The sequence below is a fragment of the Odocoileus virginianus genome, chromosome 29, assembly GCF_023699985.2.
Source record: "Odocoileus virginianus isolate 20LAN1187 ecotype Illinois chromosome 29, Ovbor_1.2, whole genome shotgun sequence".
Classification (NCBI taxonomy): domain Eukaryota; kingdom Metazoa; phylum Chordata; class Mammalia; order Artiodactyla; family Cervidae; genus Odocoileus; species Odocoileus virginianus.
In genome coordinates, this window is record NC_069702.1 from 29,938,363 (window position 1) to 29,952,505 (window position 14,143).

Here is a 14,143-nt window from a genome sequence, read left to right on the forward strand (position 1 = left end):
GAGATGAGAAAGGAGCTGAATCTGTGAAAATCATATTCTTTCTTCACTGAAGGTAGACAACTGGCCAAAGGAAAGTTTGAAGTAGTCATTTGGTTTCAGCTAGACCTATAAAAATGACAATTTAGAGATTTAGTTCACAATGTGCTAACAGTTCTCGTGATATGTATTTTATTTAGCTTCCATGATTTGCTTCATGTCTCTATGTAAGGAGTTTATCTAACTAAATATATAAATTTAGATATTTAAATTCACCACATAATGAACTGATATAATTGTCTTCACCTAATATCCACAGAAAGACACAGTCCTATGTATTCTTTTTTTATAAGCGATCTTACACCATGTGGTTTTAACTTAGGAATCTAGGTTCTTGAGTTTTGAACAAATGTTAACTATTGAGATAATGATTATTTTATTAAAAACAATCATATAATAATGTATTTCATATCAATAAAATAGATAGTTGCATACTCAATTAATTGTTTTCATTTTGTGTCCATTAATTTTTTCATTTTCTTTTTGAAATTTGAATGAGTCAAAGATTTATCAGCTTATTATCTTCTCTTTCCTACCAGATGTCCTATTAAACAAACTCAGTAATAAAATTTACACATATGCTGATCTTGGAAAATTAGAGTATATTTTCTGTTTTTATTTTTTGTTATAACAAATTAGCCCATATGGAAATAGCAGATGTACTAATTAAGCCTTACTATCTGAAATCAAGCAGGTTTGATTTGGTTTCCAGTTTTGAAATTTCAGCTGTAGCAATTTGATCCATAGCTTTTTTTTTTTTTTTTCATTTGTGGATTCAAGATGGTAATATAATCCATTCCATATGGCTGCTACAGGATTAAACTGAGATTGTTATGTAGTTTTGATAATTTAGTAAGGACTTGATATTTTAGTTGAAAGTAAATTTTAATATTTACTAATTTTGCTTCATCTTTTCTAGAGCATTATATTTCACAGATTGATCACTTTTCACAACTCATTCACAATATGCTTTCTCATTTGAATCTCATAGCAACCAAAATTATGAGAAAAAGAAAGAATGATGACTCTTCAGAGAGAGTAATGACTTGCTTAAAGTCACACAACAGAAGAAGCAGCCTTCTCTGATCTAATGCTATTACCATTGTATCATGCTGACTTCATTTTAAACCAAAAATCATGTAGACAGTGTGATGAAAGTATTTGTTGCCTAGACCCTCAAAATTTTGTCACTCTCTTCCTAAATTATTTCACAATCTTTAGTTATTTTCTATCTTATTGATCTTTCTGTTTAACTTCTTCATATGTCTTAAATTATTTTGGATTCGGCCATTATCCATTGATTCAAATAATAAATAGACATATTTTACATTATATTTAAAGTTCTGAAAGTTTCCTTTTAATAAGTAGGTGCTTTATAAGTTAAAAATTAAAATTTTTCCATGGAATTACCTTACAGTAGGAGAAATTTCGGTGCCTAACCTTATATATCCTTTCAGAAGTGATGCCTGAGATAAAATGCTATGTGTGAAACATATTGTTTCCTTTCATTCTATTAGTACCAAAAGTAGAGTGCAACAACACTGGTATACCATTAAAATGTATTTAAACTCAAATCCTATATGATTTTTTTTTCTAAGAAAACAAATTTTTGAGATAGGAAAAATCATGAGTTTGACACTTTATTTTATTGTCTTTGTGTGTGAACAGGAGTAAGATAAAACTAATAGATTCGAGGATTATACCAATTGTTGAAAAAGGTTTAATAATAAAATCCACAATTTTTAGTCATTTTGTAAAATAAGATATTTTAAAATTTTCTTGTTGGGAAAGAATCTAGTGTATCAATGCTGAAGAACCAGCAAATGTAAGTTATAATTAGCCCATTTTGCCTTCTCTATAACAGATTTAATTTATCCATCTGCTAGTTAGATGTTACGATTATATTGATAAGTCCGTGAATCTTGGCTATTACTCATTTTTGTCTTTTGCTCATTTACCTGCGTTGTCTTCTTTGATGTCTCCTAAGAGTTTTTAGACCACGGTTGAAGTAACTTGGTCTGTCTTGGTCTCAGGTGCACTCTCAATAACTTCTGAGGGAGCTTCTAGAGTAGCTACAGTGTCCACTATTGCTTCGGTGGTAGGTGTAATTGTAGACTCAACAGTAGCAATGGTGTTGATGGTAGGGATGTCTGTTTTATCCTGATTTTTCTTTGGCGGAATGGCCATAAATGATAAACGTGGGTGTGGGTGACGTGCCAGGGTAGTTGGTTGGGCTTGGCAGGACTTGGCAGGCACAGTATTTGGCAAGACTTGCCATTGGATAATTTGGGCAGGTGACCTAACTGCACCTGGCTTTGCATAATATGGGTATGGCAGAAATTGATTATTAATTAGTGCAACTGGTCTGTGTTGGTAGTAACTGAGTCCATAACTAGGATACCTACTCAGCGCATACTGAATTGGGATATATTTGACTATTTTGTCATTGAAGAATCTTTCATCTTTCTCACAGCCCTGCAAAAAGAATAAATTATGCAGAATGGTATTATTGTAGGCTAGAGTGAAGAGATATCTTAAATCAGAATTTTTTGAAATAGTTACAGTATTTGATGTTAAGAAAGTACAACACTGGGAATAGTGAACCCAGAAACCAAATTATTTTATAAGATATGGATTTGTACATCTTCCTTCCACTTCTTGATTTTTAGCAAATATTAAAAATAACATTAGTTTCAAAAAAATTAGATGAGATAGCTCATAATGTAAACCACATTGCCCAGAGCTTGGCATATATAAAAAGTGCTCAGTAAATGTTGCACTTTATAAGTACCACAGCTAGACCAGTTTCATAGAGAGCTTTGACATACAGTACACAAGCATACTACACACAAAGAAAAAAAAGTATATCTCTTTCCAGATATATGTGTGTGTATACATATATATATTCTCACCACATGTTTGTAACTTTTTTATTTTATTTGTCTAGGGATTAGGCTAAGGGTGCATTTTTTCTAAACAAATTCTAACAAACTAGTAAAAATAATGTGATTTGAATTCCTGGGTTTATATGTTGGGTTTTTTTTTCTGCTTAGTTTTATCCATTAAAGATCAGTTAGGAAATTTTCCATTTTTATTTGCCACAGTTCTATTAATTAAGTGCAGTCATAAAATATATTAATTAGGTGCAGGCATGCTGTGATTCATGGGGTCACAGAGTCGGACACAACTGAGCAACTGAACTGAACTGAATTATGTATATTATATACTGATATATTAATATTATATAATTATATTATAATTAACAGATTATAATAATTGATTAGCTCTATTAATTAATTAGTTAATTAATATTAATTAGGTAAAGTTATAAAATAGAAAATCATTAGATATTTCCTTATGAATAGAAACAAATTAATGAAATCATACCTCAAAGCAAGGCTTTCTCATGAAAGAAGACATATTTAAAGGTATTCATTCAAACAAACTGGGGGAAGTAAATACAAGTGTATGAGAAGCATCCAAAGATGTGTTAGAGAGGGATCATTCCCCATTTCTTCAAAAGTAGACAGAAGAAATATTAAGCTTTGCTTTTGTTTTCATTGTTTTCCCAGTACTAAATTCTGAGAAAGTTTTCTCATGTTGCTAAATACTATGAAAATCAACATGACTTGGCCTGTAAAGTGATACCAAGATTTTCAGGTAAACATTGATGTTGATTCATATGATTGGTTGCTGAAATTTTACAAAGATTATTCAATTATTTTATGTAGTTTAAATATTTTCTTGGTCTTTAGCTAGAAGGCATTTTAATATCATTAAACTTTGCAGAAGTTTATTCTTTGGATTCATATCTCTACTGGAAACATACTTACTGTTGGTTGTTCCTGGTTTTGCTCCTGGGCAACCTGGTGAGATTCAGAGAAAGAATTGGAGTTAAGAAGTTAGAAGGACAAAAGCATGATAGAGTCTCGTTTTTGTGATTTTAAAATATCTTTTATAAAAAAGATAAAACATGTTTTTCTTGTTTTTATTTTAGTATTGTAAAATATTATAAAACGCTTTTCTAGGTTATCTAATCTATAGTCTATGAAGCCCTCAAGAAATGACAGATACATTCTAACTAAAATAGCAATAATGAGCCCCATGGTTAAGTTGTTCTTAAAAATCACTATTTGGGAGAAAAATTCAAGATTGAAGAGAGTATGATCATTTGATCTCTGTACCAACAACTATATATGATATTGATTAAATGAAGAACATGAACAACCTATATTCAATTTGTATTGAACATATATTGCTAAAAATAAGAAGAGAATTGAGCATATTTTTTCTGTTTTTGCTCTCCTAAGATGATTTATGAGGTTTTCTTGATTAAAAAATTGCCTCTAGCATAACACTGGTATATAAATGTTATATAAATAATAGCATTTAAAAATTATGTATGTTTAGTACTTTTCTTAGTTCTGGAATCTAACATGCATAGAAAATCAGGAGTGAGAAAGTAGTTTCCAGGCATGTCTATATGAAGCTTTAAAACTTACAAAAGGTGAGTTCATAACGGTAAATAGTTTTAAGATGACAGTTATAGTTTAAGACTTTTCACACATATCCCTGGTATATAAAAGATCCTATAAACCTTTAGGAAGTTGTCAGTATAGGATATCAGAGATTTTTAAAAAATAATAAAATACAGAGTGTGTTAAGACAAGGACTTATTTACCTCTAAATTAATTAAGTCATTAGTTTAAAACTTAAAAAGTTATACTAATATTGAAAGTTTGCCTACACTAAAAAATCCTGAAAGTTTAGATATAGATTTGAATATACTACCAGTCTACATGCATTGTGTATTCCTGGTATATGTTCATTTTAGTATCTTGTATCTTAAATATTTTTAAAGATATATGATCTCATATCATTTTTCCATCACCTCAGTTTTCATACTTGCATATTCAAAGTTGAAAGCCAGTCAATGCTTATGTCATGAAATGTTTGTTCTTTATTTTTAACCTTTAAAGGTTTATAAAAAAATGTTTTTATTATAAATACAGACATGGATAACATCTGGATAGATATCAATGGGCTTTTAAAAAGACCTATGGACTGAAGCCCACCAGGCTCCCCTGTCCATGGAATTCTCCAGGTAAGATACTTGAGTGGGTAGTCATTCCCTTCTCTGGGGGAATTGTCCCAATCCAAGGATGAAAACTGGGTCTCCTGCATGCAGGCAGATTTTTTACCATCTGAGACACCAGGGAAGCCCAGATGTCAATGGCCTTTTAAATAGTTTTCAGTGATTTCTTAAAGCAGTCTTTCAAAAATATGATTTTGGGGGGAAAATTCTTTGATAGAAATTATTAAACTGCTGTAAAGTAAAGATACACCAATTTATAATGCCATCAATAAGCTATAAGATTGTGCAGTTCATCTTGTAATTGCTAGTAATAAATATTATCTCAGCTATTTATATTTTGGAGAGAAGAAATACATTTAGCACATAAAAGATGCTACAACATTGCTGTAATAAGTTGTATGATTTTAATTGGGTAAGTAAGATTGTATAATAAGATTGGATGGTAAAAATTATATAAACTTTCATTCTTCTTTTGAATTATTTGTTCATCCATGGGGCTTGTAGCTTTGTGAAGACAGGAAGGAGAATTTGGGGCTAGCACTGGCTCAAATAGTTCAAGAAGATGTTTTCAGAGGTCAGGTAGTTGTGAATCACTTTCTGATTTATACTTTAACCTCTGTCCCTCAAGAGAAAGCCCAAGTTCTAAATATGCAGGTGGCCACAATAAAATCAACTTTCAAAAAAGAAAGGAAGAAAAGAAATGCGAAGGTCATAGTAATTCAAATTTTTAAAAAGACTCTAAGAGTTTATCAAATAGAATTAAGAGATAATAACTTGAAAGTAAAACTGAATTTAATAATAAATTTATTATGAAACAAGGACTAGCGCTGTCCCAAATTTTACAGTTTAAGAGGAGGTTATCAGTTCAGTTCAGTCGCTCAGTCGTGTCTGACTCTTTGCGATCCTGTGTACTGCAGCACGCCAGGCTTCCCTGTCCATCATCAACTCCTGGAGCTTACTTAAATTATGTCAAAAGTCAATGATGCCATCCAACCGTCTCATCCTCTGTCGTCCCCTTCTCCTGTCTTCAGTCTTTCCCAGCATCAGGGTCTTTTCCAATGAGTCAGTTCTTTGCATCAGATGGCCAAAGTATTGGAGCTTCAGCTTCAGAATCTGTTCTTCCAATGAACATTCAGGACTGATTTCTTTTAGGACAGACTGGTTGGATCTCCTTGCAGTCCAAGGGATTATCAAGTGTCTTCTCCAACACCACAGTTCAAAAACATCAATTCTTTGGCGCTCAGCTTTCTTAATAACCCAACTCACATCCATACATGACTACTGGAAAAGCTATAGATTTGACCTTGGTTGGCAAAATAATGTCTCTGTTTTTGAATACATTGTGTAGCTTGGTCATAGCTTTTCTTTCAAGGAACAAGCGTCTTTTAATTTCATGGCTGCCGTCTCCATCTGCAGTGATTTTGGAGCCCCCAAAAATAAAGTCTGTCACTGTTTCCATTATTTCCCCATTTATTTGCCATGAAGTGATGGGACCAATGCCATGATCTTAGTTTTCTGACTGTTGAGTTTTAAGCCAACTTTTTCACTCTCTTCTTTTACTTTCATCAAGAGGCTCTTCAATTCTTCACTTTCTGCCATATGGGTGGTGTCATCTGCATATCTGAGGTTTTTTATATTTCTCCTGGCAGTCTTGATTCCAGCTTGTGCTTCATCCAGCCCAGCATTTCTCATGATGTACTGTGTATAAGTTAATAAGCAGGGTGACAATATACAGCCTTGATGTACTCCTTTTCCTATTTGGAACCAGTCTGTTGTTCCATGTCCAGTTCTAACTGTTGCTTCTTGACCTGCATACAGATTTTTCAGGAGGCAAGTCAGGTGGTCTGGTATTCCCAACTCTTTATGAATTTTCCACAGTTTGTTGTAGAGTAGAAGTCATTTATTACAGAGTAGAAGGACTTGTGCTCATCTTCTCTTGCAGGAACTCCAAAATTTCAACTTGCTGCTGAACAACCATCAACAGGAAAATGTTGGATCCCACTAAGGAAAGATACCTCACATCCAAGGGCAAAGGAGAAGTCCCAGAAAGATGGTAGAGGGTGAAATAGCATTTACAATCAAACCCCATACCTGCCAGAGATGCTTAGAGGGCTCAAATAAATCTGGTGTGCACCAGGACCCAGAGACCCCACAGAGGCTGAGCCAGGACTGTGTGTGAGTGTCTCCTGCAGAGGTACAGGTCAGCAGTTGACTGCTGCAGGGTCAGGGGCTCTGGGTGCAGCAGACCTGGGTATGGCATAAGCCCTCCTGGAGGAGGTCACCATTAACCCCACCATAGAGCCTCCAGAACTTACACAGGATTGAGGAAACAGACTCTTGGAGGGCACAAACAAAAGCTTGTGTGCACCAGGACCTAAGAGAAAGCAGCAGTGACCCCACAAGAGACTGACCCAGATTTGCCTGTGAGTGTCCAGGAGTCTCTGGCGGAGGCATCGGTCAGTGGTGGCCTGCTGCAGGGCTGGGGGCACTGAGTGTGGCACTGCGTGCCTGGGAACTTTTGAAGGAGGTCCCATTATCTTCATTACCTCCACCATAGTTTGGCCTCAGGTCAAACAACAGGGAGGGAACACAGCTCCTGCCCATCAACAGGAAATTGGATTAAAGATTTATTGAGCGTGGCCCCACCCATCAGAACAAGAGGAGGTCATAAAGCATCAGATATTTAATAAATTTGTTTATTTTTAATTGGAGGATAATTGCTTTACAATATTGTGTTGGTTTCTGCCATACAGTAACATGCATCAGCCTTTGGTATGTTATGTCCCCCCCTCTTGGACCTCCTTCCCACCTCCCACCCCATCCTACCCCTCTAGGTTGTCACGGAGCCCTAGGTTTGAGCTCCCTGCATCATACAGCAAATTTCCACTGGCTATCTAATTTTACACATGGTAATGTATAATGTTTTTAATTAAATTCCTATCTCACACAAACTCCAGTCTGTTTAGAGACTAAATTCTTAAAATATTAGGATCTTGTTTAAGCTTTTCTTTTTTAAACCAATTTCAAATAACTTGATATGTATGCTTAACATTCAAATATATTGTAAATTTTGTTATAATCTTCATATTCTGTCAACTCCCTCTCAGGGATTGTATCCATAAATAACTCTATGATTTTCAGGCATTTTCCTGAATTACATGCTGTAATGTAGTGTAATTACATGTAACATTAAAAAGGTTTGGGATTTTTTTCTTTTAATTTTTTTTTGACTAGTTTTCCTCATTGTTTTGGCTATTGGTCTGTTTTATTTTCATGTTCATTTGGGGATCCCAGGAACTTATTTGCCAACAGTAAGAACAGGAAAATAAACATTTGATGCTTTCAGATGTTTGCCTAAAAATCAAAGAGGTGTTTATGGATATAATCCCTGAGAGGGAGTTGACACATGTAAATATTATAACAAAAGTTACAATACATTTAAACATTAAAAGTACATGTCAAGTTATTTGAAATTGGTAAAAAAGCTTAAACAAGCTCCTAATATTTTAAGGATTTAGTTCCTAAACAAATTGGACTTTGCATGAAATAGGAATTTAATTAAAAACATTACTGAATGTTTGTGAATTATTTTAAGTGCATATTATAATTTAAAAATATTTTCAGGATTTTTCCCACAAAATGTATTTTCTCTATCATATGAGAATTTTAAATGTTTTCTCTAGATGATAAAATGTGATTTCTTTATTTCTAGAAACCAGAAGAATATCCAGAAGAATATGACTTTAATAAGAAAAATAAATGTAAAAATAAATTACTTGTGCAGCTATTTTGTTCTATAAAAATATAACTGTATTTAGAAACTTACAATTAAAGCCCTTAAGTAAATTTAAAAAGAATTTTTGATACAAACTGATTAGATGAAATGAACTCACCAAAAATGGCAGGGTTAATGCCAGGATAGTCACAGCTAGGGAAAAACTCTTCATCATTGCACCTAAAATTAAATTAAAAACATTAAATTAACAGGATCTGTTGCTGATCATTTAGGAGTGATTTGGAGCAATGTTTTCTTTGGTTTAAGGGAGGGAAAAGCCAGATTTAGGGGGAGATATAGCCAATGAGAAAAATCTATTTTATCAAAAGCTTTAGAAAAACTGAACTGTAGGAAATATATGAATTTAATTTTTGGTTATGTTACTGAATGTGTCATTACAAGGTTAATCCTATATTCATTTCATATATACCAAGAACCTAGTAGGAACAAAGCTGTGTGTGTCAGGGTTGAGATTGTTGAGGTGAATTGGTCAAGTAACATAAATTTTAGGAAGAGTTGCAACGTACCAAATCACTGTTAGAGAAAAGAGAGTAGAAAGTGTTACAAAAGTGCTTTTCTACAGATAGAAGTGCTCAGTTAAGAAATCAATGAATTATTTCTGTAGGACATAGCATATAGGTGGGACTTGCTCATGCAGAGATTAATAGAGAGGAATTTCAAGGAGGAGAGAACTCTTTAGGAATATCCATGGGCATTTGAATGGAGCGAAGGGGAAGACAAAGTTGGAAAGAAAGTTAAGGGCAGAGAAAGATGAGGCGTTACATGCCAGGCTAAAGAATTAGATAGCTTTCCTAATACCAGTTGAGTGGCTTCAGATTAGAAACTGAGGTGACTACACATTCCTTTGGCTCTATTCTCTACTTTGAATAAGTATTTCCCTTTATCTGGCCCTAGTATTCTTCTTGCCTATAAATAAAAGTTTGAACTGAGATTTCTGAAATTCTTTAATTCTGTGATTGATCTAATAGGAATACTTAAAGAGATTGGGGGGAGTATCCTGAAACTGCATTCTTAATAATCTGCTTCTCCAGTAATCATAATTTATATAATTAGCTTGATCAATTTAATGAAAAAAAAATGTAAGATATGACACAGTTTTCTGGATGAAATATTTGAAGAAATAAATTAACCTTATCTTTCTAAAGGAGTATAGGGTAGTAATACCTATTTATTTGATTTTGAAAGCTAAATTGTTCTTTTAGAAAGATGCACATAACATTTTAGATTTTTAAAATATTTAAATAAATTTTTCATTTATAAATTAAATACTACATCTTGTTACAGCCATTGTTATCATCATACTTGTATAGACTTCAAACCTGCAAACTGAATTTTACAGACTAGGGTCACAGAATCAGTAGTTCAGGCTTGATAAAGAGTGTACACCAGACTCAACTCACTTTTGATTTCCAGGTAAGAAAGATTAGAAAGGCTGTTCTACTAAACTGACTTCAGAACCTCTGATGGAATTTTACTGAATGGAAAAGAAAATGTGAGTTCAAATTTGAGCAACCTACAGCATTGATTGTTTCCTCAAATTTCATTGAATAGAATGGAGCTCCTTATGAATTCTTCACTTGCCAGTGAAATTTTTCTTAGTTGAAATAGATTTAATATATAACAATGTCTTAATTTAATGTGTCTGACATGTTTATTTAATGTATTTGTGTATTATAATATGATTGCCATTATATTGATAATTAGCAACTCTGTCATGTCACATAATTATCATTTCTTTTTTGTGGTTGGAATAATTAATATCTAGCCTCTTAGCAAGCTTGATGATTACAGTACAGTATAGTGAATATAGAAAAAATATTGTACAATAATCATTGGCTGACTTTTAAGATTGTAGTCTGAACAATATTTCTATGGTGAATCATGGAATCCTTTATAATTTATGCAAAATGATATCACAAACACTCATACAAAAACAACTTGCAAAACAGTAATAGTTATTCCCTTTTTAGCATAGGCAGAAACCAGAGAAATAAGACCATTCTTTACTTATCAGTTACTTAAAACAGTAAGTACTTGAATTTGCCTTCATAACTTGGCAATCCAGAAAAATTCAGCTTTCATGAGGGATGTATAAGTCCTGTTATTTTTTAAAGTTGTATACTATGACAAGTGAAACTATAACCTTTAGACAGAAATAAAATTTTGAAATTAATTAAGGGATCAATCTGGATTATCCTGTACTTTCACCTTCCTAAAAAGTTAGCCCTCCACATTTGTCTGTAGGAATAGATTCACTGTCTTGAACATACCTTTTTTTTTTTTTTAAGAATCTACATTGTCTTCAGTACTTTAGCAAGTATCAAATCTTGACTTTAACCCAAAGTGAAGTTAAAAATAAATTTGATCATAACATTATACAGAATCTAAGGTTTAGATTAGAAACTAATACCGGAATGATGACAAAGGATATTCAAGCTTAACAGTAAAAGCCAAAAGGAAGAAAACGTTCTTCTAGAATAACTTTGGTGGTATAATAATTACAAGCTGCAATGAAGAAGAATTATTCTCTTTGGATGTTTTAATGTGATTACCTTTCCTTGTGACCGTCAGCTCTTGCTTGGCAGTAGGTTCAGTTGGCCTTTCAACTGTAAGGAACACCCAAGGTAAATAACCAGAGACTAATTAAAGGGTGTTAGTGCCTTGCATCATGAGATTTATCTTCCTTTTATGTTGCACCAATAGGAAGATGACAGAAAGGAAAGATTTGACGATAGCAGGGCCATCTTTACGTCATTCTCAGTTAATGGAATGCAGAGGAGGAAATAGAGTTGTCATTCATAAGATTTGAAAACAGATTATTCACACTTTTTTAAGATGGAATTCTTATGTTTATGAAAAGAATAGAGGATTTTTAAGAATATTAATTGCATTTTAATCAACTAATTCCACCTATTTGAATTTAAAGCTATTATTAAATGAAAAGTAGCTAGCCATAGAACTTTTACATTTCCAGTGTTTCTTATTATTTCGAGAACCTGGGTATGAAGTAATTCTACATGTATTATGGGCTGTGGTTGGTTGTCCTCCTTCTAGAATTACAGCCATCAGTATTTAACAATTAGAAAATGGACCATCTTTTATATGCCCAAGAATAATTTATGTTAAATCCAAATATGAAATATTAATCAATATAAAGTAAGGATCCATTTTCATTTTATTCTTCAGTAAATTCATCATATAAACACCTGTTGATTGATTAATTTCTTATGAATCAAAGTTGCACTTAGATTTTTAAAAAAAAATTTTGAAGGAGTCTCCATAATGTTCTCCATAGTGGCTTTACCAGTTTACATTGCCACTAACAGTGTAGGAGGATTCCCCTTTCTTCACACCTTCTTCAGCATTTATTATTTGCACTTAGATTTATAAATTTCAATAATATAGGTGAACAAAATTTTGGATGTACAAAATTAAATAACTAAATTCAGAATAATTGTTCTGTTTCACACAGCTTATTCTGACTTAACAAAATATACATCTTAAAGCCACCCATATGGGGGATATTTTGGTAAAATACCACTGGCCAAAAAATTGTCCTAGATAATTAAGGAAAGAATATCTGCTTTTGCTTACATTTCTTCACAAAAAATTGTTAACTGTGATTTCATTTTATCTATGAAGTCCTGACCAGGTTGTGGTATTTACAGGAATCGATGTAGGACTGCCAGGATACAAACAAGAATTAATAACAGCATTGTGTTGTATTCCTCTTTTTCTTAGAAGTATTTCATGTCTTGGAAGGTTCAGAGTGATGGTCATGACCCTAAAATGCTTATTCAGCTTGTACAGAGTAAATTGAAAATTTCTATTTCTCAGAATAGTTTGACTTCTGCTGTCAAAAGAGAAAGATAGCAGAATTTCAAAACTGCTAACACAAGCTGCTACAGTAAGACCAGCCGTTCTGTTTAAACTGCTTTGTCACATCATTTTCCTTTGGTCATCTGGGTCAATTGATAGTTGGAAGATTAAGGTCTGGTCAGTCCCTAAATTACGAGTTTCCTATTCCACATAATAATTTCTCAGTCACTGATTTAGAGCCATAAAATTGTATTGATTTACAGCTGAGTCTTTATTTAATTCACAAATGCCATAGACTCAAAACATCTTCAATGAGATTGTTTTCTTAATATAATATATTTCACCTGGGAAGGATAGGATTTCTTCCCCCTACTAAAAGACAAACACTTCTACAGTGGCTGGGGCGGAGGTGGGGGTGGTATCTCCCATCCACTTCAAACAATGATATTTGTCTTTGGGAAACTTTGCAAACTGGATATTCTTTTAGCACTCATAGTATTTCAGGTTCTGTTCCAGGCATTAGGCTTCCCAGGTGACTCAGTGGTAAAAAATCTGCCTACCAATGCAGGAGACACAGGAGATGTGGGTTTGATCCCTGGATTGGGAAGCTTCCCTAGAGAAGTAAATGGCAACCCACTCCACGTTCTTTCCTGGGAAGTTCATGGACAGAGGAGACTGGCGGGCTACTGTCCATGGGGTTGCAAAAAGTTAGACTTGACTGAGCATGCATGCATGAATGCTCCATGCATTAAGGATAAACTAGTAACCAAAGCAGGCAAAAATTGTTGCTCTGGTGGAGCTGATAGTCTAACACTTATTCGAATACTAGTGACATTAAACATTCCTCATATCAAATATACTGAACTAAGAGAATGAAAGAGTTTTGAATGATTGTTGTAGACAAACTGGGTGTAATCTATACTGGAGCTGTTCAGATACCCTGGTGTTTTCCAAAGAAAAACTAAAGAAGAATCAGATCTCCTATGAAATGAAATCAGCCAGGATGTTGGGATGGTGCTGAACAGTCTCAAAACTACTGTTTGTGATCTAAAGTATATTAACCAGCTTTGATCTAGTCGTGTATTCTTCAGAGAGGCCATGGTGGACTCCTAAAACACCTCTAGATTATGGGAGGAGGACCAGCAGGGTTTCTCAGTCAAGCTACAACTTCCTTGTGTTTAGATCCTGATAAGCAGTATCCAGTTATGTAACTCTTACACAGTGGAGCCCTTGTATTTTGTATAAAGCTGTATTCCCAGCACTATGAAATAAACATTTTGTGATAAAGTGGTATGATTATTATTGACTTGTATGCAGTTTTTACTCACAACAATTTCCCCTTGTTAGTATTTATTATTTCAATTGTGTTGTTTATATCTATTTTCTCTTCTTTTGGT

At 33.5% G+C, this 14,143-nt stretch overlaps 1 protein-coding gene and 1 long non-coding RNA gene across 2 annotated transcripts; one reads left to right on the forward strand and one right to left on the reverse strand.

Annotated features, from left to right (window-relative positions):
• Positions 1-2,028: 2,028 nt before the first annotated feature.
• CSN3 (casein kappa) lies at positions 2,029-11,561 on the reverse strand. The gene is made up of 4 exons (XM_020873526.2): positions 11,480-11,561; positions 9,025-9,086; positions 3,870-3,902; positions 2,029-2,511 (listed from the first exon to the last, which is right to left on the reverse strand). The coding sequence occupies exons 2-4, from the start codon at positions 9,079-9,081 to the stop codon at positions 2,029-2,031; spliced, it is 573 nt and encodes a 190-aa protein (XP_020729185.2). The 5' UTR covers positions 9,082-9,086; positions 11,480-11,561.
• On the forward strand, positions 3,388-10,665 carry LOC110124824 (uncharacterized). The gene is made up of 3 exons (XR_002309890.2): positions 3,388-3,696; positions 5,049-5,140; positions 10,341-10,665. It is a non-coding gene; the product is annotated as an uncharacterized lncRNA (long non-coding RNA).
• Positions 11,562-14,143: the final 2,582 nt, after the last annotated feature.

Coding starts and splice junctions, on each gene's coding strand:
- CSN3 (XM_020873526.2), bottom strand. CDS start 9,081: ATGATGAAGAGTTTTTCCCTAGCTGTGACTATCCTGGCATTAACCCTG. Junction 3,903..9,024: donor CATTAACCCTGCCATTTTTG/GTGAGTTCATTT, acceptor GAATCTCACCAG/GTTGCCCAGGAGCAAAACCA. Junction 2,512..3,869: donor AAAACCAGGAACAACCAACA/GTAAGTATGTTT, acceptor TTCTTTTTGCAG/GGCTGTGAGAAAGATGAAAG.